This window comes from Geotrypetes seraphini, chromosome 18 (genome assembly GCF_902459505.1).
Source record: "Geotrypetes seraphini chromosome 18, aGeoSer1.1, whole genome shotgun sequence".
Taxonomy (NCBI): Eukaryota; Metazoa; Chordata; class Amphibia; order Gymnophiona; family Dermophiidae; genus Geotrypetes; species Geotrypetes seraphini.
Window position 1 is genome coordinate 39,165,557 of NC_047101.1, and position 25,571 is coordinate 39,191,127.

General features: G+C 39.7%; 1 protein-coding gene across 1 annotated transcript; it reads left to right on the top strand.

The window, feature by feature from the left end:
- The first annotated feature begins 969 nt into the window (after positions 1-969).
- Positions 970-3,381, top strand: LOC117351851 (protocadherin alpha-2-like). Its single transcript, XM_033927700.1, has one exon. The coding sequence runs from the start codon at positions 970-972 to the stop codon at positions 3,379-3,381; it is 2,412 nt and encodes an 803-aa protein (XP_033783591.1).
- Positions 3,382-25,571: the final 22,190 nt, after the last annotated feature.

The following is a 25,571-nucleotide window of genomic DNA, read 5'->3' on the forward strand; positions in this document are numbered from 1 at the left end:
TAAAGCTTTGGATTCTTGTCCAGAAATAGCTAAGAAGAAAAAATAAAAAAAAACCCAAAATTTAAATTGAATCAGGTTGGGCAGACTGGATGGACCATTCGGGTCTTTATCTGCTGTCATCTACTATGTTACTATGTTACTATGATTGACATTATGGAGTTCATTTGATGACAGCCAAGATCATAGCTTTATGCTCCAAGTATGAGGATTCCTCTTTTCTATCCAACCTTAAGTGGAAGAATTTTACTACTTTTCTTTCTCAGCTGTCAGAACAGTGCTAAATATGGTCACCACCTCCTTCATTGTGGTCATTATAAGAATGAGTGAAGGAGTGGTCTAGTGATTAGAGCAGCTGCTTCACCTGAGGTTGTTGTGAGTTCCATTCTCACTGCAGATCACTGTGACCCTGGGTAAGTCAAAACGTCATTGCCTCAGGCGCAAACTACCTGTCTGAAATGTGTAAAACCGCTTTGATTTCAACCACACACAGAAAAAGGTATACAAGTCTCATCTCCTTATGTGTCCAATATATCTAGAGTGTTTGATTTTGTATTAGACTATGATTTTTCTTTCCTGTTAAGAAAAATACATATAAAATAGTGTAATGGTGATTAAGTCTTACATTCAAGGGAAAGTCACTTAATCATGTGCTGATAATTCTGTAAAACGTGTGTGATCTGTAGTCACGAAAATGAGTTCAGTTATGATAGTGAATAAACATTCCACAGGGTGTCGCTGTCCATCCATCTAACAAGAGAATATAATATATAGTCCATGATACCAGAGAGCCTTTCCCACATATAAGGACAAAGAAACGTTGGTACTTTAGGAAACAGATCACTGAATTTATTATTTTTTTTCTTTACATTGTAAAATATACTGAAAAATATTTAAATATCGTCGAATTTAAGGAAAAGATATTTATTTATTTATTTATTTATTGGATATGGAAAATAGTTCGTAATCACAATGGCGATATCACACCGCTTGCAAACCTGGAAACAGAATCTCGTCTGCTGTTTTTACTTCTTTTCCTTATCGGGTAACATTTATGGACAAATCCGCTATGCAATTCTAGAAGAACTGGATCGAGGCTCTTTTATAGGGAACATTGCCAAAGATTTGGGAATGGATATCATCACACTAAAATCTCGAGGACTGAGAATTATCTCCGGGCCCAGGAAAGAGTACATTGCGGTAAATATGGAAAATGGCTATTTATTTGTCAATGAGAAAATCGACAGAGAGGAGCTTTGTGGGCAGAACTTGAGATGCTCTTTGAACGTAGAAGCTATAATAGATAATCCCTTAGAAATGCATAGAATTGAAGTGGAGATTTTAGATGTGAACGACCATTATCCTATTTTTCCAGTAAAAGATAAGCTTTTTAACGTGTCTGAAATAGCTTTTCTTGGCACTCGCTTTCTATTGGAGAAAGCTCAAGATCCCGATGTGGGTATTAATTCCCTTCAAACCTACCAGCTCACTACAAATGAATATTTTGAACTGGAGGTTCAGGAAAGCAGCGATGGCAGTAAATCCGCAGAACTGGTGTTGAAGAAGGCTTTAGACCGGGAGCTGCAAAGCTTCCATCAGCTCAAGCTAATAGCATTTGATGGCGGAAACCCGAGAAAGTCAAGCGACCTTAAGATTTTGATCAATGTTTTAGATGCAAACGACAATGCTCCTGTGTTTGATCAGTCTGTCTATCAGGCTAAAATATTGGAAAATGCACCTAAAGGAAGTTTGGTAATAAAACTTAATGCAACTGATTTGGATGAGGGACAAAATGGTGAAATAACGTATTTTTTTGGCAGTGTAGTACCTCATAAAACACAGAAAATGTTTGGAATCGACTCTGTTAGCGGAGAAATTATCACTCAGGAAATCCTGGATTTTGAAGATATTAATGTGTATGAAATTCAGGTTTCAGCCATTGACAAGGGCCCATTTGGAGTGGAAACTCATTGTAAGGTCCTAGTAGAACTCGTAGATGTCAATGACAATGCTCCAGAAGTAACCATCAGGTCAATAAGCAGCCCTGTTGCAGAAGATACTAAGCCAGGAACTGTTATAGCTTTATTTGCGATATCAGATAAAGATTCTGGAGTTAACGGCAAAATAACGTCCAGAATATCTCATATCCTTCCATTTACTCTTCAAAACTCCTTCAACAATTATTACTCTTTGATTTTGAAAGAACCATTGGACCGTGAAACGGTGGAGCAGTACAACATCTCCATCACGACCACTGACCAAGGCTCTCCTTCGCTGTCCACTACTACAGTCATCACAGTGAAAGTATCTGACGTGAACGATAACAAACCTCAATTTACTCAACCAAAGTACATAATCTATGTGACGGAAAACAATATCCCTGGAACCTCCATATATTCAATTTCTGCTGTTGATTCTGACTTAAACGAAAATGGTTCTATAAGATATTCTAATTTGGGGAGTGAAACTCACGATAACTTTGTTTCCATAAACCCTAAGACTGGTGAAGTCTATGCTTTGAAATCTTTTGATTTTGAAGACAGAAGCCATTTTCAGTTTCAAGTTCTGGCAGAGGATGGCGGTGTTCAATCGCTTAAAAACAACGCATCTGTTGATATATTTATAGTAGATGCAAATGATAATCCTCCCCTCGTACTGCCTTCTCCTTCTAGAAAGGAGTTTGTTTATACTGAATCAATCCCTCTTTCTGCACCAGTTGGTTATTTCGTGTCGAAAGTAAGAGCGGTAGATATGGACAGTGGATACAACGCGTGGCTATCTTATCATTTACTTCAAAACTCGACTTCCCTGTTCCACGTGGGGCTTTATACAGGGGAGATCAGGACAGTTCGCTCCTTTAGAGAACATGAAGAAAAGCTTCAAAAACTGGCCATTCTTGTAAAGGATCATGGGAAACCTCCACTGTCTTCTGCAATAACTCTTAATATTATATTAAAAGAAAATATAGAAAAGGAATTACCTGATTTCATTCAAGACTCCAACAATAACAGCAATATTTCTGATCTAAATCTTTATTTAGTTATTTCCATCGCTTTTATCTCCTTTTTGTTTCTCATAACGGTGATCACCTACACTATACTGAGAATGAGCAGAGCTAGGAGCAGCTTCATGGAGTATACTCAGCCTCCATGTCCAGGCACCGGTGGAAGCTGGTGCTACTCTCAAAACCAGCTGTGTAAGCTGAGACTTAGTGCAGAGGTGTCTAAAAGTGACTGCATGGTTTTTAATAGGCACTCTCTAAATTCTTCTGGAAATGAAGTAGAAATCAAACCTGCTCCTCCAGAAATAAATCAAGCACTGGACAGAGGAAACCTGTTAGTCTCAATCTGTAGTAAGGTAAGTGATACTCTAAATGTTACATAAATTATTTTGTGAAGATGGTTGTAGAATTTCTAAATTGCTACTAGTAGATTTAATATGAATATTTGTACATGCATTGTCTCTTCTCTTTTATTTACTTTGGATGTATGCAGATTATATTGTGAACAAAAAAATAATTCATATAAAATTAACTGGGGAAGAAAGAAGGATCAATGCACGATCATAGAGTACTTTTAAAACATAAAGATCTTTGGAAAATTGAATCCTTAGGAGGGAATTCATCAAGGGGCACTAATGGATTTATCACAGACACCCATAGAAATATATTGGGTATGGTAGCATTTTGTGTGTGTAGTATCAGTTCATGCAGCTTAGTAAAATAACTCCTTTATCTCTTTTTTTCTTTTATAAAGTTTATCTTCAAAAATAATTTTTCAGGTTAATCATTGCCTAATGGAGAATCTGAAAAGTTCCTTATATAGATATTTGTTTAGGTGAAATATAGAAAATCAATTCCTATAGCAATCTGCTGACCCACTCATGGTCTTGAAAGGTATGGGTCTTTCAGGTACAGAGAGTATTATAAATCCACTAATTATTTTTGTGTAAAAGAGCCATTTTTCACTTTTAATGCCACAGGGCATGGGGATTTTCCTTGAAATACTATACCATACAGTTTCTTACATCCCAAAGCATTTCAACAAGGATTCAATGTGGTTTACAATAAGATTTCTAATCAGTGAATATGAGTGACAATTTACAGGATTAAAGAGAAGAGATATGTCTTTAACATTTTTCTAAAGTGGTAGTGTGAGTCTTGTTGATGCAAACACTGTGGCAGTTTATTCCAAACTGGGGGGCCTTGAAATTCAAAATTTGATTCTTATAACTTTTTTCTAGCGAATGTGAAATGTTGGGGAAGGGGTAAAACGCGGACCTCACTGACCTGACGGACCTCGTGGATCTAAACCTGTATGGCCTTGAAAATCTGAGGTCCATGTCCCTGCCGCTTGTAGTTTCTGTCGCTGACAGACCTTGATTGAGATTTGAGTGCTGACGGATCCGTCTCAGCATAGGGAGGTTAAAGTTTTAGGATCCGTCAGCGCTCAAATCTCATCGAGGTCTGTCAGCGACAGAAACTACAAGCGGCAGGGACACGGACCAACACGGACCTCAGATTTTTAAGGCCGTACGGGTTTAGATCCGCGAGGTTCGTCAGGTCCGTGAGGTCCACGTTTTACCCCTTCCCGAAATGTTGTGTCAATCTTGAGTTATAAAAAGAATTCATGGCATGGATACTAGAGACTAGTCCATTAGAATTCTGTCCATATAATGCCTTGTGGACCATGCATGCATTCTTAAATTGAATTCTCTTTTTTTATAGATAGCCAGTGTAACTTATTCAGGAGTGGGCTAATTTTTTTAAAATTGGTTTGATTGAAAAATTAATCTGGCCACTGTATTGTGAAGAAATTATAGTCTTTTACACTCTTTCTCTGTTCTAACACAGTACAGAGAATTGCAGTAATCCAATTAAGGAAGTAAAACCAATTGCACAACTGTCCTGACATTTTCCTTTTTCTTAACATATATAGAGAAGAATTAATGAACCACCACATTTCTGCTAACATGGGGCTCCTTTTATTAAGCAGTGGTAGAACCTTTTATCAAAGGCCAGTAAGGTAAATGCGCTGACGCTGGCCCATGTTAAAAGGCTCTACTGCTATTTCATAAAAGGAGCCCATAAATAGTATTGGATTAGGGAATTTTCTGTCCATGATGAGTGACCTTGTAAATTAAGAACCTTTTTTTAAAAAAAAAATTATAAATTTATTGATTTGTTACAACATATAACAACTTCAGGCAATAAACAAATTCAATAAAAATACATCAGACTAAAAGAAAATATAATATCAAGCCTACATTATTATGGGAGCTGATTGACCTGTAGGAGTCACCAGGAAAACAAGAACAAACAGTATACCTAAATCTTCTAAGTCAGGCAAATAAACATTCTATTTCATTCAATTTCAACCTCTCCATTAGTTACAAGCAATATATCTAATTTAGGTTTATCTTGAAGAAAAATTTCTAAATGGGCTGGATCAACAAAAATATATCTAGTATTCTGATATGTCACTAAACACTTACATGGGAACTTAAAGAAAAATAATGCTCCCACAGCCAAGACTCGAGTCTTGATTTGCAGGAATGTTTGCTCCTATATTGTCTCTGTTTAGAGACGTCTGGAAAAACATTGATCTGTTGACCACAAAACAAAGCATTTTTTTATTTATAAAATATAATTTAAGAATAGTTTGTTTTTCTATTTCAGTCCTAAAGGTGACCAACAATGTTGCTCTTTTGGCTATAAAATCTTTTGATGAATCCAGGACTTGAGGAATATTTAAAGTATATCTTTCAAATACATTTTTAGTAATTGCAAAGGAGAAAGATAATGAGATATAGGAAAATTCAGAAATCTGAGGTTCCTAGAGCTCATAGCATTTTCCATTTTTTCCATCTGTAAGTGTAATAAAGTGTTATCTTTCACATGAGAAACAGCACAGAATTGCATTACAGAAACAGATGCTTCCACTTTATCCAATTTCTTTTCCATTACAGCAGAGGTGTCAAAGTCCCTCCTTGAGGGCCGCAATCCAGTCAGGTTTTCAGGATTTCCCAATGAATATGCATGAGATCTATTTGCATGCACTGCTTTCATTGTATGCTAATAGATTTCATGCATATTCATTGGGGAAATCCTGAAAACCCAAATGGATTGGGGCCCTCGAGGAGGGACTTTGACACCCCTGCATTACAGCCAATTGAGAATCATGCTCAGCCACCTTATTTGTTATTTCAGATGAAAATTGACAAAGCTTTACCACTGTGCCCTGAGTTCTCAATTCTGTTCACTACTGTCTAGACATCTTGAAGTGTTAAGAACCCTTTTTACAAAGCCATGGAAGCCATGCAGCAAATATACCAAAGCCCATTGAATTCCTATGGGCTTCGGTGCATTTGTACAGAACAATTGCTACCATTAAATTCCTTTGACTGTGTTGCATTTGCCACACCAGGACTTGGGTACTGAGATGATGTATAATTTAACACATATTAAACATGCACAAAATTTTATCTATCTGTTTATTAATGTGGTTATGTGATCTCTGATGTAAGGGTCTTTATAAAAGATATTCCAATGTCACAAAAAGTTTAATACTCCAAAATAGCAACATTCTTAAAATAGAATACAAAAAGGTTATTATCCAATTTACTCCAAACTTCTAGTATGCCTTTGAGGCCTAACTGTCCTTTTAAGGGCAAATGAGCAAAAATACTACTGAGTTTAACAGCAGCCCTCCCTCTTGTTTTTTCCTTAATTGTTCTCTTTTACTTTGCCTAATGTAGTTCTTGCCTCTTATCTTTTGTTCTTGTTTGTCTTTATTTTTAATAGTTTTTAAAGTTTTTATAGTTATAGTTTGGTGACATATACTCACCTCAAACTAGTATTTTAGTCAAAGTTTGTCCTCTGTTTTTTTTTATAAATTTGTACACCACCTAGAAGGCTGATTGTGCGGTATAAGAAATTTTAAATAAACTTGAAACTTGAATAACTTCATCATTAATTCACATCTTGAATTTCTCAGTCTTCTAATCTTCAGTTGCCCTCAGGGCTACACTCAAATTATCTATTTCTAATGTAATCCTTAGGTTTGTATACCGCATCATCTCCACGTTCGTAGAGCTCAACGCGGTTTACAGTAGGAGAAATAGGAAGTAACTACAACAGAGGGTTAGAGGTAGAAGTGGGAAGAAAATTTACAGGACTTGGGATGGCAAGATATAAGAGTTTCCTTGATTCCTAAGTTGGAGGGAGACTTACATTTTTTGAGAAAAGCCAGGTTTTCAGATGTTTCATGTACAATTCGAGTATTCTGTAGCGAGTCTCCTCATCGGTCAAATTTATTCATGCATTTTATAACGATTAATATCATGCCAGTAAGCACTTATCTTAATTAGCTGCATATCTTAATTGCTGCAAATTAAGATAAGAAGGCAACTTGTGAGTATATCATCCAGTTTCCACTAGATCAAAAACAGTCCCATTGAATCATTATATCAACTGACAGAAAGATGTTATAGGGGCCTCTGGTGATAGAAGAGCCCAGTTTTATGCTTGCTTTTAAAGTGTAATTGAAGATGGAAATTTTTCTTAGTCCTAAAGAGCTCAAAATATCCAGAAAGGTCAGAATTTTGGGAGAGATTATAGTTGTTTTTTTTTAGAAAAAAAGTCTGGTGTAGTCATTATCCTTTCTTGGAGGAGAAATCCCATAACTTGCACAATCAGTTGTAGGAATGGAGGTAGATCCAATGGTCTACAGAAAGATTCTTTTGGCATTTGAGGAAGATCCTTTCCCGAATCGGCTGTCGTTGGGGTAGGTTCAGCCACAAGAGTTGTGGAACTCGAACACTGGTAAGCCTTCAATCCCTGCTTAATCTACTGCAAATAAGGCAAGCAGGAATGCATAATCAACTCTGAAGGTTTATATTTTAAAGAAGACCTAGAAAGTCAATAAGTTTTGAAATACCTCTGCTTGGTAGTTTGGATGATTTAGAGGCTGTATTAAGGAAACATGATCTAAAATTATATCTCAGAAGCAATTATTGCGTTATTGTATTAATACCTATGATTTCATACAGAATTTGTTATGGATTCAGCTCCTGCCTTTTTCAGTTGTAGCTCAAGGTTTCATTCAGGTGCAATCAGAGGCATAGCTATGGGTGGGGCATGGCCCTCCCCCCCCACACTTTGGAGTTAGGTCTACCCAGTCAGTGAGAGCAGCAGAGGCCAATGAGAGAACCTGACATGTCATTTTTCAGCACGCTCATGCCACATTGTCGTAGCGGCAGCTGGTTTGGCTTGGGAGCTGAGAGGTTGTGTGCATGCTTGTTCAGGATGGTGGCCAGCTTGAATCGGGAGCTGGGAGGCACTGGCAGACGGCAGAGGCATCGGCCGAAGTGGGAGGGAAGCTGCACGGAGACCCCGAGGGAAGGAAGCCACCCCGCTGAAGGGGCTGTGGCATCCACAGGCAGGTACCCACCCCTGGGTCACCATAGCAAACTTTGGTTGTGGAACTAATAGTCTGAGTTTGCATTATGGCCTATGGGGAACTTTGCTTTGATATACGGGTGCTTTGGCTTACGAGCATGCTTCTGCAATGAATTATGCTCATAAACCATGGTACCATTGTATTTAAATTATACTCAAAAGACAACATCAATATTTTACACAAAATACACAAGAATTTAGAACATCCTCCTGATTGTCTATGGTCAAAAATCTTTATTAGAGAGGATAAGTAAGTACATTAACAAATGTTTATAGCCACTCATGCTTGATATTAGGTCTTATCTTAAGGATACCACTCATTTTATAGGATAATTACAAGAATTAGATTTATCATCTTGCATTTAGTTAACACTAGATGTGTGTTCTTTATATGCAAATATCCCTCAACTGGAAGCCTTGTATTTTATAAGATCAGCCTTAGAATCAATTTCCCATCTATATCTGGTACCACCGGAGTTTTTGATACAGTTATGCCACACTGCTATGACTAACAACTATTTTATATTTGACTTGCATTTTTATCAGCAATTATCAAGGATAGCCCCCACGATAGCCAATTTATTTATGGCCTGTTCTGAAGAATGGTAGATGTACACATCAAATTTTTTGAGTGAGTCGTTCATTAGTGAAGGTTTATAGATTATTTTTTTTTGTATGTTTTGTACATGAACAGTGGAAGAATTGCATCAGTTTATAGTATTTTTGAACTCTTGTCATACAACAATCAAATTGGAATCTAATTGGCATGAAAGTGAAATAATTAAAACCCAATATATACTTGGCCAGTCTTTTTGCTAGTGTTTATATTAAGGGCTCCTTTTACTAAGGTGCGCTAGCGTTTTTTAGCGCACGCACATGATTAGCGCGCGCTATAGCGCGTGCTAGCCGAAAAATTACTGCCTGCTTAAAAGGAAGCGGTAGCAGCTAGCGCGCGGGGTAATTTAGCGTGCGCTATTCCACGCATTAAGGCCCTAATGCACCTTTATAAAAAGAGCCCTAAATCTACAGATAAAAATACATTGTTGACTGACTCTAGCATGCATCCTAGACATTTGTGATCCAGCAACAATTTAAACTCAAATTAAATTCAAATAAAACAAAGTTTTTTTGTGGCGACCTCCAGTAAAGTTATTTTCGAACCAGCTATTAACATAAATTCAATTTCGTATACAATACATCCAAGAATTAAAATATTAGGAGTTATTTTAGGCCAACACCTCACCATGAAAACTCAGATAGATGCTGTAGTACATAAAAGTTATTTTACTCTATGGAAACTACGAACTATTAGATCTTATTTTGAATTTGCTGCTTTTAGATTATTGGTTCAATTGCTTTTATTAAGTCTTCTTGATTATTGTCACATTATTTATCTGACAATTACTAAGAAAGAACTAGTGCAGGGGTGTCCAATGTCGGTCCTCGAGGGCCGCAATCCAGTTGGGTTTTCAGGATTTCCCCAATGACTATGCATGAGATCCATTTGCATGCACTGCTTTCAATGCATATTCATTGGGGAAATCCTGAAAACCCGACTGGATTGCGGCCCTCGAGGACCGACATTGGACACCCCTGAACTAGTGAGACTTGTATTAGTACAGAACACAGCAGTCAGAATGATCTATGGATTGAAGAAATATGATCACGTCACGCCTTTTTATTGTGAGCTGTACTGGCTGCCTGTGGAGGCTCGGGTGTTGTTTAAGTTAGGCTGCTTTTGTTATAAAGTTCTCTACGGTACAGCCCCTCTTTATTTGGTTAACAGATTTTCCTTGGCTTCCTACAGACACAGTAGAAGAACCTATCCTCTGTTTGATTTTCCTTCAGCCCAGGGTTGTAAAAGTAAAAAATTTCTCACTCATACTTTGGCGTCCCAAGCAGCCCTTCATGATTAAAGAATTTCAAACTTTATTGCTCTCAGCTTACTCTTATAAAGACTTTAGAATACAATTGAAAACCTATCTATTTTCTAAATACTTGACCAACTAATTCTCTTCATTCCATGTATTATGATTATTAGTAGTAATTTTTTGTAAACCGCGTTGAACTAATGGGTTACCTGGTTAACAAGCACAATGTTATGTTATATTATGTTAGACATATCTGTAATACCATTGAAGATATTTAGAGCTTCTTTAATTATATTGAGTCAAAAGTATGCAGCAAGGACGTGTCCTTCTAAAGTTTTGAGAAAAGCAGTTAAGAAGCATGGTTTAAATCATACTCCTCTAAGGAATACTTCAGAAATGTTGATTTTTGTGATGAAAAATACCTCACCTACAGATTATCTGGTGAGAAAATTTATAAACTTAAATCTGGAGGAATAAATAACTATACTCTGTGATGAAAATCTATATCAATTCAAATAATCACAGCTATTATGTGAAAATAAATCGTACATAAATAATATCCTTCTTAAAATGTGAAGTGCTCAGACCTTATAACCTGTGTTTATAGTGTTATCACCAAAACGAGGTTAACAAGGGGACCATCATTGCCTTCACTGTCCCCTGACCACCTATATATAAATTGAAAATATGATGTACTTATCTTTGCTAGGTGGTAGTTAGTAACGTTAATCCTCGTTCAAACCAACATAAACCATGTGATGTGACATTAAAATATTTCTCTGTATATACCATTCAGCTTATAGTGCCTGTCCCCCCGACCCAGGTTTCGTCTCTTCGTCAGGGAGGGACATTAGTGCTAGAAAAATACAATAAAATCATTAAACTTCTTTATTAAATCAACTGACGTTAAAAAATCTGAGAAAATATAATAAAGATTACTCGTAATCTTTCGTGCTAAATATTTATAAATATAATCTCATAAATCTTCATACCTATTACTGGCTCACTAGGAGTGGACCGGACCAAAGTAATGGAAGAATTGAACTCCTGAGCCCAGGAAATGGAATTTATAAAGAAAAAACCGGAACTATTGTATTAGACTCAACCGGAAATGAGATCAGGCAGGAAATCTCCTTAAGATCCTGATTTTTATGCTAATAGCCATTCTATCTCTGAATTTAAACCATCAGGTTTATGCGTAATAACTTGCTCATTTTTGGCTAAATATAGAATCTCATCAATTTTCTGCTTGATTTCTGAGGTTGGGTCATGTGGTATCTGACTATAATATGTAATATCAGATAGCTGACGCATTGCTTCATTACGATAATCTATATAATCTTGGATGACAATGCCACCTCCTTTATCAGCTCTTGATATAATTATGGAAGAGAAAATTTATAAAACATTTGAGGATTTTGTAAGTTCACCTGAGCTTGTCCAACTGCAGTTTTATTTTTTCCTTTTCTAGAAATTATAATTTCAACGACATACTATTAGGGTTGGGCAATTAACACATTAAAACATGATTAATGCATTGATTGTTTAACTCATGTTAAAAGCATTAACATGATTAATGTGGGCCTTGGGGGGAGGTCAAGCAGGGCAGCTCATGGGGAACCCCATGGGCGGGAAGTTCTTCCCTTCTTCCCCACTGGTCCAAAGGCCCCCCTTCACTTTTTAAAATTTAAGAGCATCCCCAGTGTGGCAGTGGTTCTCAAACACTGCTCGGGCCTCCTCAGCATTCTTCCTCTGTCGTTGGCCACCACCTGTATGATGCGACTTCCTGTTTCTAATTCAGCAGGCTGAGATGAAAGAAGAACACTGAAGAGGCCCTGGCAGTACTTGAGAACTACTGCTGCACAAGAATGCCCTTAAATTTTAAAAGGTGAGGTGGGGGAGGGGGCTAACCGACCAACCGACACACCTCACTCCAGCAGCATCGGCAGCCACAGCACATTAAACAGGCTGCTTCATGGCCTTCTCCTGCAAGTGATTCCCTCTGCCGCATCACTGATGACATCATCATTGACACGGCAGAGGGAATCATTGGAAGGAGAAGGTCACAAAGCAGCCTGTTTAGAGTGCTGTGGCTGCCGATGCTGCTGGAGTGAGGTTTGTCGGTTGGTCAGTTGGTTGTCTTGTGGTGGGAGGGTAGGCAGGATTTGCATGGGAGGGTTTGTCAGTCGGTCGTCTCGCAATGGGAGGAGGTTTGCATGAGAGGGAGAGATAGGAGAGGGGTCAGCTGGAGGGGCATGTTGCCGATTGATGTTGGGGTCCACGTTGCTGATCGATGCTGCGTCGCCGTTTGAAAAATAAAGTTTTTAAAGTGGTCTCTTTGCCTTACTTCAGCGGGCCCCCCTGACCATTTCGGGCCCTAGGCATGTGCCTACTGGGCCTATCCTTTAATCCGGCACTGGGTGGACCCAGGGGTGGTAGGGAAAGAGAGAGAAAGGGAGAGATGGTGAACTTGGAGGTGATGGAGAGGGAAAGAGGAATTAGAGGAGGAAGAAGAAGAAGAATGTAGAGATCCTGGATGGGTGTGCAAGCACAGGGAAGTAGCACCAGAGCCAGGTAATATTAGAAAGAAATCACCAGAGAACAAAGGTAAAATAAATGATTTTATTTTTAGTTTTGTAATTGAAAACATATCAGTTTTGAGTATTTACATCTGCTATCTCCATAATTCACTGTACAACGGGTACTTTTTAATTGTGATTAATCATATCATTAAAATTTTTTTATCATGATTAATCATGTGATTAAAAATTTTAATCTTCTTCTTCCTCTAACTCCTCCTTCCCTCCCCATCACCTCCAAGTTCACTATACATACTATGTGTTATTGATGCTTGGAATTGATGAGCAGCTTCTATAGATAGGGCCTTAACGCGTGGAATAGCGCGCACTAAATTGTCGTGTGTGCTAGATCTTAATGCCAGCAATGAGCTGGCATTATTCAGGAAGCGTACCGTGTGGTTTAGCGCGTGGCAATTTCATGCATGCGCTAAAATCATTAGCGCCCCTTAGTAAAAGGAATCTATAGTGTTGGAAGATACAATATACATGTTCGGTTTGTGAGGTTACTTGGGACACTACGTATTTGAAGATCGACAGTGTGGAATTAAATATTTAAAAAAATATTATTCATGTCTATCGAAAAACATAGTATATCTTCTACATTGTCCTTAGGAATTAAATTACATAGGTCAAACATCTAGAACTCTTAAAACCCAATTAATTGATCATTGAAGTTGTTTGAGAACTGTGAAAGTATCTAAACCAGGGGTGTCCAACCTGCTGCCCGAGGGCCACATGCGGCCCCGTGAAGTATTTTGTGCGGCCCCAGTTGAGGGCGATGCAGTGTTTTCCTCGGCTGCCCCCGGGTGTTTACCCTCTTGCTGGCTCCCTCCTCTGTCTTGCTGCAGCGTTTGCGCGGCCCCAGAAACATTTTAAGCCAAAGAGGCCCAGGGAAGCCAAAAGGTTGTACATCCCTAATTTAAACCATTAGTGACCCATTGTCTCAATAAGCAACATAAATTTGAGGATTTCTGATTTGTGGTTTTAGAAGAAACTATACTTTCTCAGCATTGAGATAACATGAGCTGATGTTTGCTTTGCGTGGAACAAAATTGGATATTTTGATTGAACACTATATTCCTTATGGTCTGAACACTGTAATTGAATGGAAAGTCTGATCTGGCAGCCATTTTGAAAGCCATTAGATGGAAGGTGGTTATTTTCCCCCTGATTCAGCTCTAAGTGGAAAAGGAGGCCTCTGTCAAGATTTCGATTTACTGTAGTGTTGCTGTTGGGCTGCCAAAGTCGGCTGAAAATGGACTTTTTTTTTAATAGATACTGTATGTGAAACTGAACATTGTATTATTTAAAAAACTGAAGGTCACAGTTTGGACTTAATATTCACCTTTCATTAAAGAATTTTGCTTGTTGTCTCTCAGCAATAAATAAGAGTTTTTTGGCCAGTGAATAAATGAGCTTTTTTTCGCATGTGAAGGTAGCGTGATTGGAGCCCCTATTCTGAGCTATTTTCCACTACATAATTATTTGTTGAAATGATCAGTTTTTGCCAGTAGTGGGGACCCAGTGCCAATAATTTCTGTAAGCAGATTTGTGGCAATATGATTTTCTGGTGAATTATACTGCCTTCTCTATATTAGATTAAACTAAACTAAACTAAACCTTAGGTTTGTATACCGCACCATCTCCGTGGTTGTGGAGCTCGGCACGGTTTACAGGAATTGTAATGAGAAAGGAACTCCAGGAAAGGGCTAGATGAAGATCGGAGGAGAGAGGGAAGTTAGAGGGCTAGGATGTCAGATGAGGAGGGGGTGTTAGATTTTTGAGAAAAGCCAGGTTTTCAGATGTTTACGGAAGGGTTGAAGAGCATTCTAAATTTTCACGCAGTGGTAAAAATTAAGGGCCTCTTTTACAAAGCCAGAGTAGCGATACTGCTGTGGAAAATGCATCCAAGCCCATTCAATTACTATAGACTTTGGCGCATTTACCGTGACAGCATCACTACTGTGGCCTTGTAAAAAGGCCCCTAAGATGCAATTTGTGGGTCATTCAACTTGGCAATTTGGCAAGGAGGTCTTTGATGTTTCTTTATTGTGGGGCATGGCAGGGTTAGTCATAAACTCCTGGATTTCATAAATAACACCCAAATTTTGATGCCCAATATTGCTCATGATCCTGAGATCTGCATGCAAATAAATTAGTTAATGAGCTGTTAATAATTGTCTGTCAAATTGTGAGCCCAGTAGGTTCAGAGAAAGTACCTGCATAGAATATGTAAACTAGAGAATGACACGGGGACAAATTTTTCCCTGTCCCCGCGGGAACCCATTTTCCTGTTCCATCCCCATGAGTTCGTTTCCTGTCCCTCCCCCGTTCCTGCAAGCTCCATCCTCATCTTCACAAGCCTCAAACACTTTAAAATCATAAATGTTTCAAGGCTTGTGCGGTTAAAACAGAGCTTGCAGGAATGAGGCGGGGACAGGGACAGTGACAAAACTCATGGGGATGGGAAGGTGAAATTGAGTTCTTGCAGGGATGGGGGACAAATTTGTCCCCGTGTCATTCTCTAATGTAAACTGCTTTGGTTGTGCCACAGAACGGTGATATTTTAAGTGCATGACTCTTTCCCCTTTAACATTCAATTACAGTGGTGAGAAAAGTAATAGAAACATTGCTGAATGAAAGGACAATAAACTTTTTACAGTGCAGTGAGTTGTAAGATCCATAGCAGCAAGATTTTATGAGAGGTGGATCATACTAAATTAATCCCATTTATTTTTTCGACTAGGTGACTAGAGAAATAGACACAAAGCATACAGTAGATGTGATATGCTTGGATTTCAGAAAAGCCTTTGAGAGGTTGTGGAGAGTAAAACTGTGACTGAGTTCAAAGAAGCGTGGGATGAACACAGAAGATTTAGAATCAGAAAATAATATTTAAGATTGAACTAGGCCAGTTACTGGGCAGATTTGTACGGTCTGTGTCTGTGCATGGCCGTTTGGAGGAGGATGGGCAGGGGAGGGCTTCAATGGCTGGGAGGGTGTAGATGGGCTGGAGTAAGTCTTAACAGAGATTTCGGCAGTTGGAACCCAAGCACAGTACCGGGTAAAGCTTTGGATTCTCGCCCAGAAATAGCTAAGAAGAAAAAAAAAAAAAAAAAAAAAAAAATTTAAATTGAATCAGGTTGGGCAGACTGGATGGACCATTCGGGTCTTTATCTGCCGTCATCTACTATGTTACTATGTTACTATGTAATTCCATATACATGTAGATAACTTATAAACAAACTGACCAGCTTATTTATGACACTGGGGGGGAAAAAAAAAAAAATCAACATTTTAGTTGTATTCCTGATCTTTCATACTAAAGATTAGTGGTGTGCAGCCAAAAATGTTCATTTCATATTATTTCCTTTAATAAATACAGGTTCCACATGCAATTGACTTGTACTAAATCAAGAGGGAAAGACCTCAGCAACCTGCTCCATGCACCGAATAGTAAATTCAAGCAATGGTTTCTTCAGCAGGACAAAGTTACCATCATAGGTCATAAAACCCTCGCAACCACCCGAAAAAACTTTTTATGATAGTGTCTATAGCACCAAACTTTTTCAATCGGTAAGTGGTTGACAAAAATGTATATATATATAATGCACTTATCTGTTCACAAATAAGAGGGTTTTATGACCTATGATGGTAACTTTGTCCTGCTGAAGAAACCATTGCTTGAATTTACTATTCGGTGCATGGAGCAGGTTGCCGAGGTCTTTCCCTCTTGATTTAGTACAAGTCAATTGCATGTGGAACCTGTATTTATTATTGTGATTTTGAAGAGGTTCTTTTCCATTATTTTTGGAGTAGTATATTATTTCCTTTGCCATTTACAGGAACTTTTGTTGTATTTGGGACATTTTTGAAATGTTTTTAATGTTTTTAAGAGTGCTGTTATTGGTTATTCCTACTTTTAAATTCATAAATACCCGAAGACAATATATCTTCACCGTTACTGCACCACAAACATGGAATTCTCTCCCACTATATTTAAGGGTAGAGAAAAATCTTGAAAAATTCAAAAGCCAACTTAAGAGCTTTCTTTTTAAAGACGCTTTCAATACTTAATTGAAATGCTAATTGCTCTTTATTACTACCATTCATACCAGTCATTTGAAGATATTATTTACAAATTTATTTTGTTTTTCCCCTTCCTTTTGTAATTTACCCTCAATGTTCTCTCCTTTCCTATTATAAATTGTATTTCTTTCCCCTCTATCCCAGTGTTTCCTGTAGTAATTTGTCTAGTATTTTAATGATTTTTATATTTTTATTTATATTATTGTTATTGTTTTATCCGGTATTTTTTTTGTATATGTAAATCGCTTAGTAATTATGATAGGCGATCAATCAAATAATGAATAAACTTGAAACTTGAAACTTATACAAAGAGTGCACATTATTTGTGAAATGTGTACACTATTTGCAATGAGAGCGCACTCTTTCCTGATAGTGGCTTCCACTTCATGAGTGTATTTTGTTTACTGTTGCTATTTACATTTCCTTCATAATGCTTACTGTCTCTCAGATATGTAAAGGAGAATATTTAGGGAGTTGGGCCATGGTTAGAAAATTCCTTAGCTTGGTTGGAAAGTACTAAGTTTTAACATGTTTGTTTAACATGTTTACTTCAAGCAAGATAAACAAATAGTTTTTCAATGTACTTTGGAGATAACTGAGACATTTTGCAGTCATAAGGTGACTAATACTAATAGGAGCTAACACTAATAGGAGCTGCATCCAGAGACTTTGACATAAACAAAGAAATCTTAATAAAGTTTGGCTATGAGAAACATGCAATAAAAGTAGCCAATAGCATTCAGGACAGGATGCCAGTGTCTTAGAGAGACTGGGGCATGAGAACATGGAATGTCATTTCCAGGGGATTGTTCGCTAAGTGCAAAACTGAATGTGAACCAATGTACCAAGTCTAAAAAATCCACTGATAAACAAAAAGATAGACTGGTAAAACTTAAGGTTTAAGATACCAAAAGTATTTGTGTACTCTCAGATACCCGTCTCTTAGATCAACGAAGTTTTCACTAAGGTTGTATATACGGGTTCAGATATCAATCATTGAGTACCAAAATTGCAAATAATATTGTGAAGTGCTATAAAGTGCTAAGTGAACTCAAAGTAAGTATGAAAATAAATCTGTTGCTACGGGACCCGTTTCACCCGATATGGGCTTCTTCAGGGGTCAAATTTTTGTGTTGTCTCGAGTTTACAAGTTTAGCTAAAGCGCCATTTTTTGTCTTGTAAACTCGAGACAACACAAAAATTTGACCCCTGAAGAAGCCCATATCGGGTGAAACGGGTCCCGTAGCAACAGATTTATTTTCATACTTACTTTGATTTCCAGGGGATGCCATCTTATCAGTATTATACATACATGACAAAGCACTTGGAAGGGCACCAGGGAGAAAGGCCTTCTCCTTCCCAGTGCTTCCTGGAATGCACCAGGGAGGGGCCTAAAGCCCTGATTGGCCCAGGTGGGGTTTGGGGGATATCAGGGTGGGGTGTTAGGGGTTCATGGGAATTGGGGTGGGGTGTTGGGACCCATCCCGAGGGCACTCAGTTTATTTATTAGACATCTGTGTGGAACACTGTCAAAGGCTTTGCTAAAATCTAAATACACCACATCTAGTGCACTTCCTCTTTCCAATTTTTTGGTCACCCATTCAAAGAAATTGATCAGATTTGTCTGACAAGATCTACCTCTAGTGAATCCATGTTGCCTCCGGTCCAGTAATCCACAGGATTCCAGAAACTTGACCATTCTCAGTTTTAAAAGTGTTTCCTTTAATTTGCTTACCATAGAAGTCAGACTCACCAGCCTGTAATTCCCTACTTCTTCCTTACTTCCACTTTGGTGGAGAGGGACCACATCCGTCCTTCTCCAGTTCTCCGGTACCACTCTCGGCTCTAGAGACTCATTGAAAAGGTCAGTCAGTGGAGCTACCAGAACTTCCCTAAGTTCCTTCAGCACTCTAGGATGTACACCATCCGGACCCATTGCTTTGTCTACCTTTATTTTAGCTAGCTCCTCATGAACACAACGCTCTGAAAATCGATCAGGGTCTATTACTCCGCCATCCCTATTCACATTTGTCTTCTGCAGCCCCGCTCCCAGTGCTTCAGCCATGAACACAGAACAGAAATATCTATTTAAGCAATTTGGCCTTTTCTTTATCAGCTTCTACATATTCCTCCCCTTCACCTTTGAGTCTCACAATGCCACTTTTGCACTTCTTCCTATCACTAATATATCTAAAAATTATCTTGTCTCCAGTGTTCCCGCTAAGCTGCGTTGGCCTGCGCTCACGCACAAAATATTACATCGCAGCGCAAAGTTTCTCTTCACAGCGCACACACGCGTCGGTAAGGTAAGGGGACGCACTGGGGGGATTGCACTTCCCCACAATTGCCATGCTTCGGTTCCTCTTCTTCCTTCCTTCCTCCCCCCCCCCCCCCGCGGGACCCTGCGGCACCATCAACTCTTACTCCCTCTAATGTCGGCCCTGCAGCTCCAGACTTCCTCGCACCTTCTCCCCTCCCCCTTTGGATCGCTATTATTTTAAATGTTATAGCCGCGGAGCTGTATCCATCAGTGGAGATGTCTAACCTCGGCCTGCCCCGGAACTCTTACTGCAGCAGCCGCCCGTCTAGGCAGGAACAGGAAGTCACTGTTGCAGTAAGAGTTCCGGGGCAGGCCGAGGTTAGACATCTCCATTGATGGATACAGCTCCGCGGCTATAACATTTAAAATAATAGCGATCCAAAGGGGGAGGGGAGAAGGTGCGAGGAAGTCTGGAGCTGCAGGGCCGACATTAGAGGGAGTAAGAGTTGATGGTGCCGCAGGGTCCCGCGGGGGGGAGGGGGGGGAGGAAGGAAGGAAGAAGAGGAACCGAAGCATGGCAATTGTGGGGAAGTGCAGAGCTGCAGGGAAGAGTGTTGCGGTACCCAGCTGGAGGGAGAAGGAAGATGAGGGAGGGAATTAAAGGAGATGCCAGGGCTTGGAGCGTAGGAGGAAGGTATGCCAGTCTAAGGGAAAAGGAAGGGGGAGATGTGAGAGCATGGAGGGGGAGCGAAAGATGGAAGAAAAGGAAAGGAGAGAGATGCCAGAGAATCAGGGAAGGGGAGATACCAGACTATGAGGAGAGGTGTGGGAGAGGGAAGGCGAGGAGAGAGATGCCAGACCAATGGGGTGAAAGGAGAGATGGAAGGGGGAGGCATACAGTTTCTGGAAGGGGCATAGAAGGAGAGAAGATGCCATATAGGGGAAGAGAGACGGCAGACAGTGAATGGAAGGAAGAGAGTTACAAGAAGATGAGGAAAGGAGAAACCACAGAAGACAAAGGTAGAAAAAAATTTCTATTTATTTATTGCTTTAGGAGACATGTGTCACTGTTTCTGTGAAGCATTGTATGCAGAGTCCAGCTTCTTGCTGGTTCAATTTAACCTTTGTCTATGTATTTTTATTTTATCCCCCCTTTTACAAAACTGTGAAGCGTTTTTAGCACCAGCCTTGGTGGTAGCAGCTCTGATGCTCAGAATTTTATGAGCATCAGAGCTGTTACCTCCGTAGCTAAAATCCACACTACAGTTTTGTAAAAGAGGGAGGGGTTAGTTTGTGATTACATATTCCTTACTAGGCGAAGGTGTTTTCTGTGTTCTGTGTGTTCGAAAGACATGGTTTTCTGTTAGGATTGACGGTGTAGGATTGATCTGTGCTGGTCTGGCTTGTTTAGTTTTACAATGGGTGTATTGATGTACTGCTCACTGCAATATGTAAGATGCTGCCTTTTCCTAGGTACTCATGTGTGACGTGTGGTTTGTTACTAAAAATCATGTTTTTCTTACAGATGGGGGGGGGGGTGCCAAAAAATGATGGGCCCCGGATGTTACATATGCTAGGTACGCCACTGTATGTAAAGATACCAGAAAGCTGGCGTAGCAAAAACTTCTAAGTTTTGAGTATTTAACCCTCCCACAATCTCACGGGCACTCGTTTCAAGTTTATTGAGATTTTGATTTAAACGCAATATCAAATATTTTCAATGCGTATAACAAAAATAAATTTGGGGAAATAAATAAAACCATTTGAACCAGTGTTCCCGCTAAGCTGCGCTGGCGTGCGCTGGCGCACAAAATATTACATCGCAGCGCACACGTTTCTCGTCACAGCGCACGATCGGAAGAGGCGTACGGCAGATGGCAGGGCGGCGAGAGGAGAATCGGGCGAGTTGGCTCATAACTTGCTGGCGCCCGATATTTTTGGCTCACGGTGAAAAAAGTTTGCTCACAACACCCGCCCGCTTAGAGGGAACACTGCTTGTCTCCCCATTTTACTATGTCAGATATTTTTTCTTCCATTTGCATCTTTGTTTTCTTGACTACACGACCAGCCTCTCTTAACTTTTCCAGATATTTTTGCCTGTTCCTCTTTCTGCGATCTTTTGTAGTTTATGAAAGCTAACCTCTTATTCCTTACCTTCTCAGCTACTACTTTTGAGAAACAAAGTGGCCTTCTTTTCCTATTACTTTTACTTACTTGCCTCACAAAAAGTTTTGTCGCCCTTACAATCGCTCCTTTCAGTTTTGTCCACTGCATTTCCACTCCTTCCAGATGGAGTCAGGAAGGGAGTAGTGAAGGAGGAGAAAGAAGTCGCGGAAAGACTGAACATGTTCTTTTCATCTGTATTTACGAACGAAGACACAACCAACATACCGGAACGAGCAATTCTTAAATGGAAATGAAGCAGAAAAATTAACATTCATGGAAGTGAGCCTTGAAGATGTGCGCAGGCAGATAGATAAACTAAAAATTGACAAATCTCCAGGTCCGGACGGAATCCATCCAAGGGTTCTGAAGGAACTAAAGGAGGAGATAGCAGAACTACTGCAGCAAATATGCAACTTATCCCTGAAAACAGGCGTGATCCCGGAGGATTGGAAGACGGCCAACATCACGCCCATCTTTAAAAAGGGATCAAGAGGTGACCCGGGAAACTACAGTGCTTCATGGCGGAAGCACTGATAAAAGAAAACATCGATGATCACTTGGAAAGAAACGAACTTCTGATAACCAGCCAACATGGTTTCTGCAGGGGGAGATCGTGCCTAACCAACTTACTACACTTCTTCGAAGGAATTAACAAACAGATGGACAGAGGTGACCCCCATAGACATCATATACCTTGATTTCCAAAAAGCCTTTGACAAGGTGTCTCATGAACGATTACTCCAGAAACTAAAGAACCATGGGGTGGACGGAGACGTACATAGATGGATCAGAAACTGGTTGGCAGGTAGGAAACAAAGGGTAGGGTTGAAGGGCCACTACTCTGACTGGAGGAGGGTCACGAGTGGTGTTCTGCAGGGCTCGGTGCTCGGGCCGCTGTTATTTAATATATTCATAAATGATCTAGAAACAGGGACGAAGTGCGAGATAATAAAATTTGCAGATGACACCAAACTATTTAGGGGAGCTCGGACTAAAGAGGACTGTGAGGAATTGCAAAGAGACTTGAACAAACTAGGGGAACGGGCGACAAAATGGCAAATGAAGTTCAACGTTGAGAAATGTAAAGTATTGCATGTGGGAAGCAGAAATCCGAGGTACAACTATACGATGGGAGGGATGTTATTGAATGAGAGTACCCAAGAGAGGGACTTGGGGGTACTGGTGGACAGGTCAATGAAGCCGACGGCACAGTGCGCAGCGGCTGCTAAGAGAGCGAATAGAATGCTAGGTATAATCAAGAAGGGTATTACAACCAGGATGAAAGAAGTTATCCTGCTGCTGTATCGGGCGATGGTGCGCCCACACCTGGAATACTGCGTCCAGTTTTGGTCGCCATACCTTAAGAAGGATATGGCGTTACTCGAGAGAGTTCAGAGAAGAGCGACACGTCTGATAAAAGGGATGGAAAACCTTTCATACGCTGAGAGATTGGAGAAACTGGGTCTCTTTTCCCTGGAGAAGAGGAGGCTTAGAGGGGATATGATAGAGACTTATAAGATCATGAGGGGCATAGAGAGAGTAGAGAGGGACAGATTCTTCAAACTTTCAAAAAATAAAAGAACAAGAGGGCATTCGGAAAAGTTGAAAGGGGACAGATTCAATACAAATGCCAGGAAGTTCTTCTTTACCCAACGTGTGGTGGACACTGGGAATGCGCTTCCAGAGGACGTTATAGGGCAGAATACAGTACTGGGATTTAAGAGAGGATTGGACATTTTCCTGCTGGAAAAGGGAATAGAAGAGTATAAATAGAGGATTACTGCTCAGGTCCTGGACCTGTTGGGCCGCCGCGTGAGCGGACTGCTGGGCAAGATGGACCTCAGGTCTGACCCAGCAGAGGCATTGCTTATGTTCTTATGTTCTTCCCATCCAGACAATAATTCCTTGATGTAAACCCCCATCCGAACAAAGTTAGTTTTTAAAAAGTCTAGATACTTTGCTTTTGAATGAGCCCTCTATATACCCATCTTAATATTAAACTGTACCATGCAGTGATCACTGGATGCCAGTTGATCACCCACTGTAACATCAGAAATACTTTCCCTGTTTGTAAGCACTAAGTCCAGTTTGACCCCATCCCATGTGGGTTCCATTACCAATTTCTGGAACAGTTCTCCTTGTAGAGAATCCAGAATCTCTAGAAGACCCTCACAATAGTGATATACCAATCAACATCTGGCATGTTAAAATCACCTATTAGCAAGACTTCCCTGTTTTAGATATATTCTGAATGTCTACTATTAAATCTCTATCTACTTCTTCCCTCTGTGAAGGAGGCCTGTATATCACACCAATGAAAATATATTCACCATTCCCTCTTTCCAAATTGATCCACAGTGCTTCTTCCTTGCCCTGCAGATCCTGGAATTGTGTGGCTTTAATATGATCTTTAACATATAACGCTAGTCCTCCTCCTTTTCTTCCTACCCTGTCTTTCCTGAACAGATTATAGCCCGGTATAACTACATCCCAGTCATGGTTCTCTGTGAACCATATATCTGTGATCGCCACTATATTCAACTCCTCTTCTTCCATCACAGCTTCTAGATCCAGAATCTTGTTTCTCATATTTTGAGCATTAGTATATACTACTTTCCAGACATTACCCCCTTTTCCCATCCATGTAGAGGTATTCAGAGATGTACATACCTGAGGGGTTATACTCACCCAAAAGCTTTGATCACCCTGCCCCATCACTTCTAGTGTAAAGCCCTCTTCAGTAGATTAGCCAGCTTCCTGGCAAAGACACTTCTTCCCTTCTTTGATAGATGCACACCATCCAGGGGGGTGGGGGGTTGGAGGGAGGGGAATAAATATTGATAGTGATATTTGGGTAACTTTATTCTTTATTTGTATTGTATATTAGGATATATTATGATATTATTATATGCAGGAAAATGAAATTATTGAATGATATTTATGTTAACTGTATAGATAATAGTGTAATATGTAGAATATATTTTGTTCTTTCATTTGTATGACACTGTTTTTGATTAAAAACCAAGAAAGAATTAAAAAAAAAAGATGTACACCATCCCTGCTCAGCAGCCATTGGAAGATCATACCATGGTCCAGGAAGCCAAAACACTCTCAACGACACCATCTATGTAGCCATGCATTCATCTCCAGGATGCGAGCTTCTCTGCCCTGGCCTTTATCCTCGACAGGGAGTATGGATGAGAATACTACCTGTGCATCTGACTGCTTCACCTTCTCTCCCAGAGCAACAAAGTCACTTTTGATATGTTCGCAGGAGTACCTGGCAGTATCATTAGTGCCAATGTGGATGAGCAGCATCAGATAGTAGTCATCAGGCTTTTACCGCAGTGGCCAGCGATAAAAGAACCCTAACACAGCTTGATAAAAGGGGAGGGGGGCTAGATTTGTTTATATAGTTGTAATAATTGTTCCAATGTCTTTTTAAAGTGAATTGCTTTAAAAGAGGGAATAAGTTACATGCAAAAGTAGAACCTTTTCATACCCAAGTGTGAGAGGGGAAGTAAACTATTGATAGGAACTCTTCTGGGATAAACCCATTGAAAAGTTCTCTTTTAAACTATCTGATATCCATATTAATTGATTTGCTTCCTCTTTGCATGTAGTTTCAGACATTTTTAATAAAATTAGTCAGTATTTTCATACTACACTGAATTTGAACAACAATATATCAGTCAAGCCAATCAGAGATTGTTAGTTTATTAGTCAAAATATTGCAGATAGAAACATAGAAACATAGAAAAAAGCGGCAGAAAAGGGCTATAGCCCACCAAGTCTGCCCATTCCAAGTATCCCTCCCCCCTGAGTTTACTCCCTTAACGATCCCACATGAGTATCACATTTTCTCTTAAAATCCGTTACGCTGCTGGCCTCTATCACCTGGAGTGGGAGTCTGTTCCAATGATCCACCACTCTTTCGGTGAAGAAGTACTTCCTGGAGTCGCCATGAAACTTCCCTCCCCTGACTTTCAATGGATGCCCTCTGGTGGTCGAGGGTCCCATGAGCCAGAAGATATCCTCTTCTGTCTCGATGTGTCCCGTGATGTACTTATACATTTCAATCATATCTCCCCGTTCTCTTCTTTCCTCAAGTGAGTACAGCCGCAATTTCTTTAGTCTTTCTTCATACGTGA

What these genes read in the sequence shown, in the direction of transcription:
- LOC117351851 (XM_033927700.1), top strand. Translation starts at nt 970, where the DNA reads ATGGCGATATCACACCGCTTGCAAACCTGGAAACAGAATCTCGTCTGC.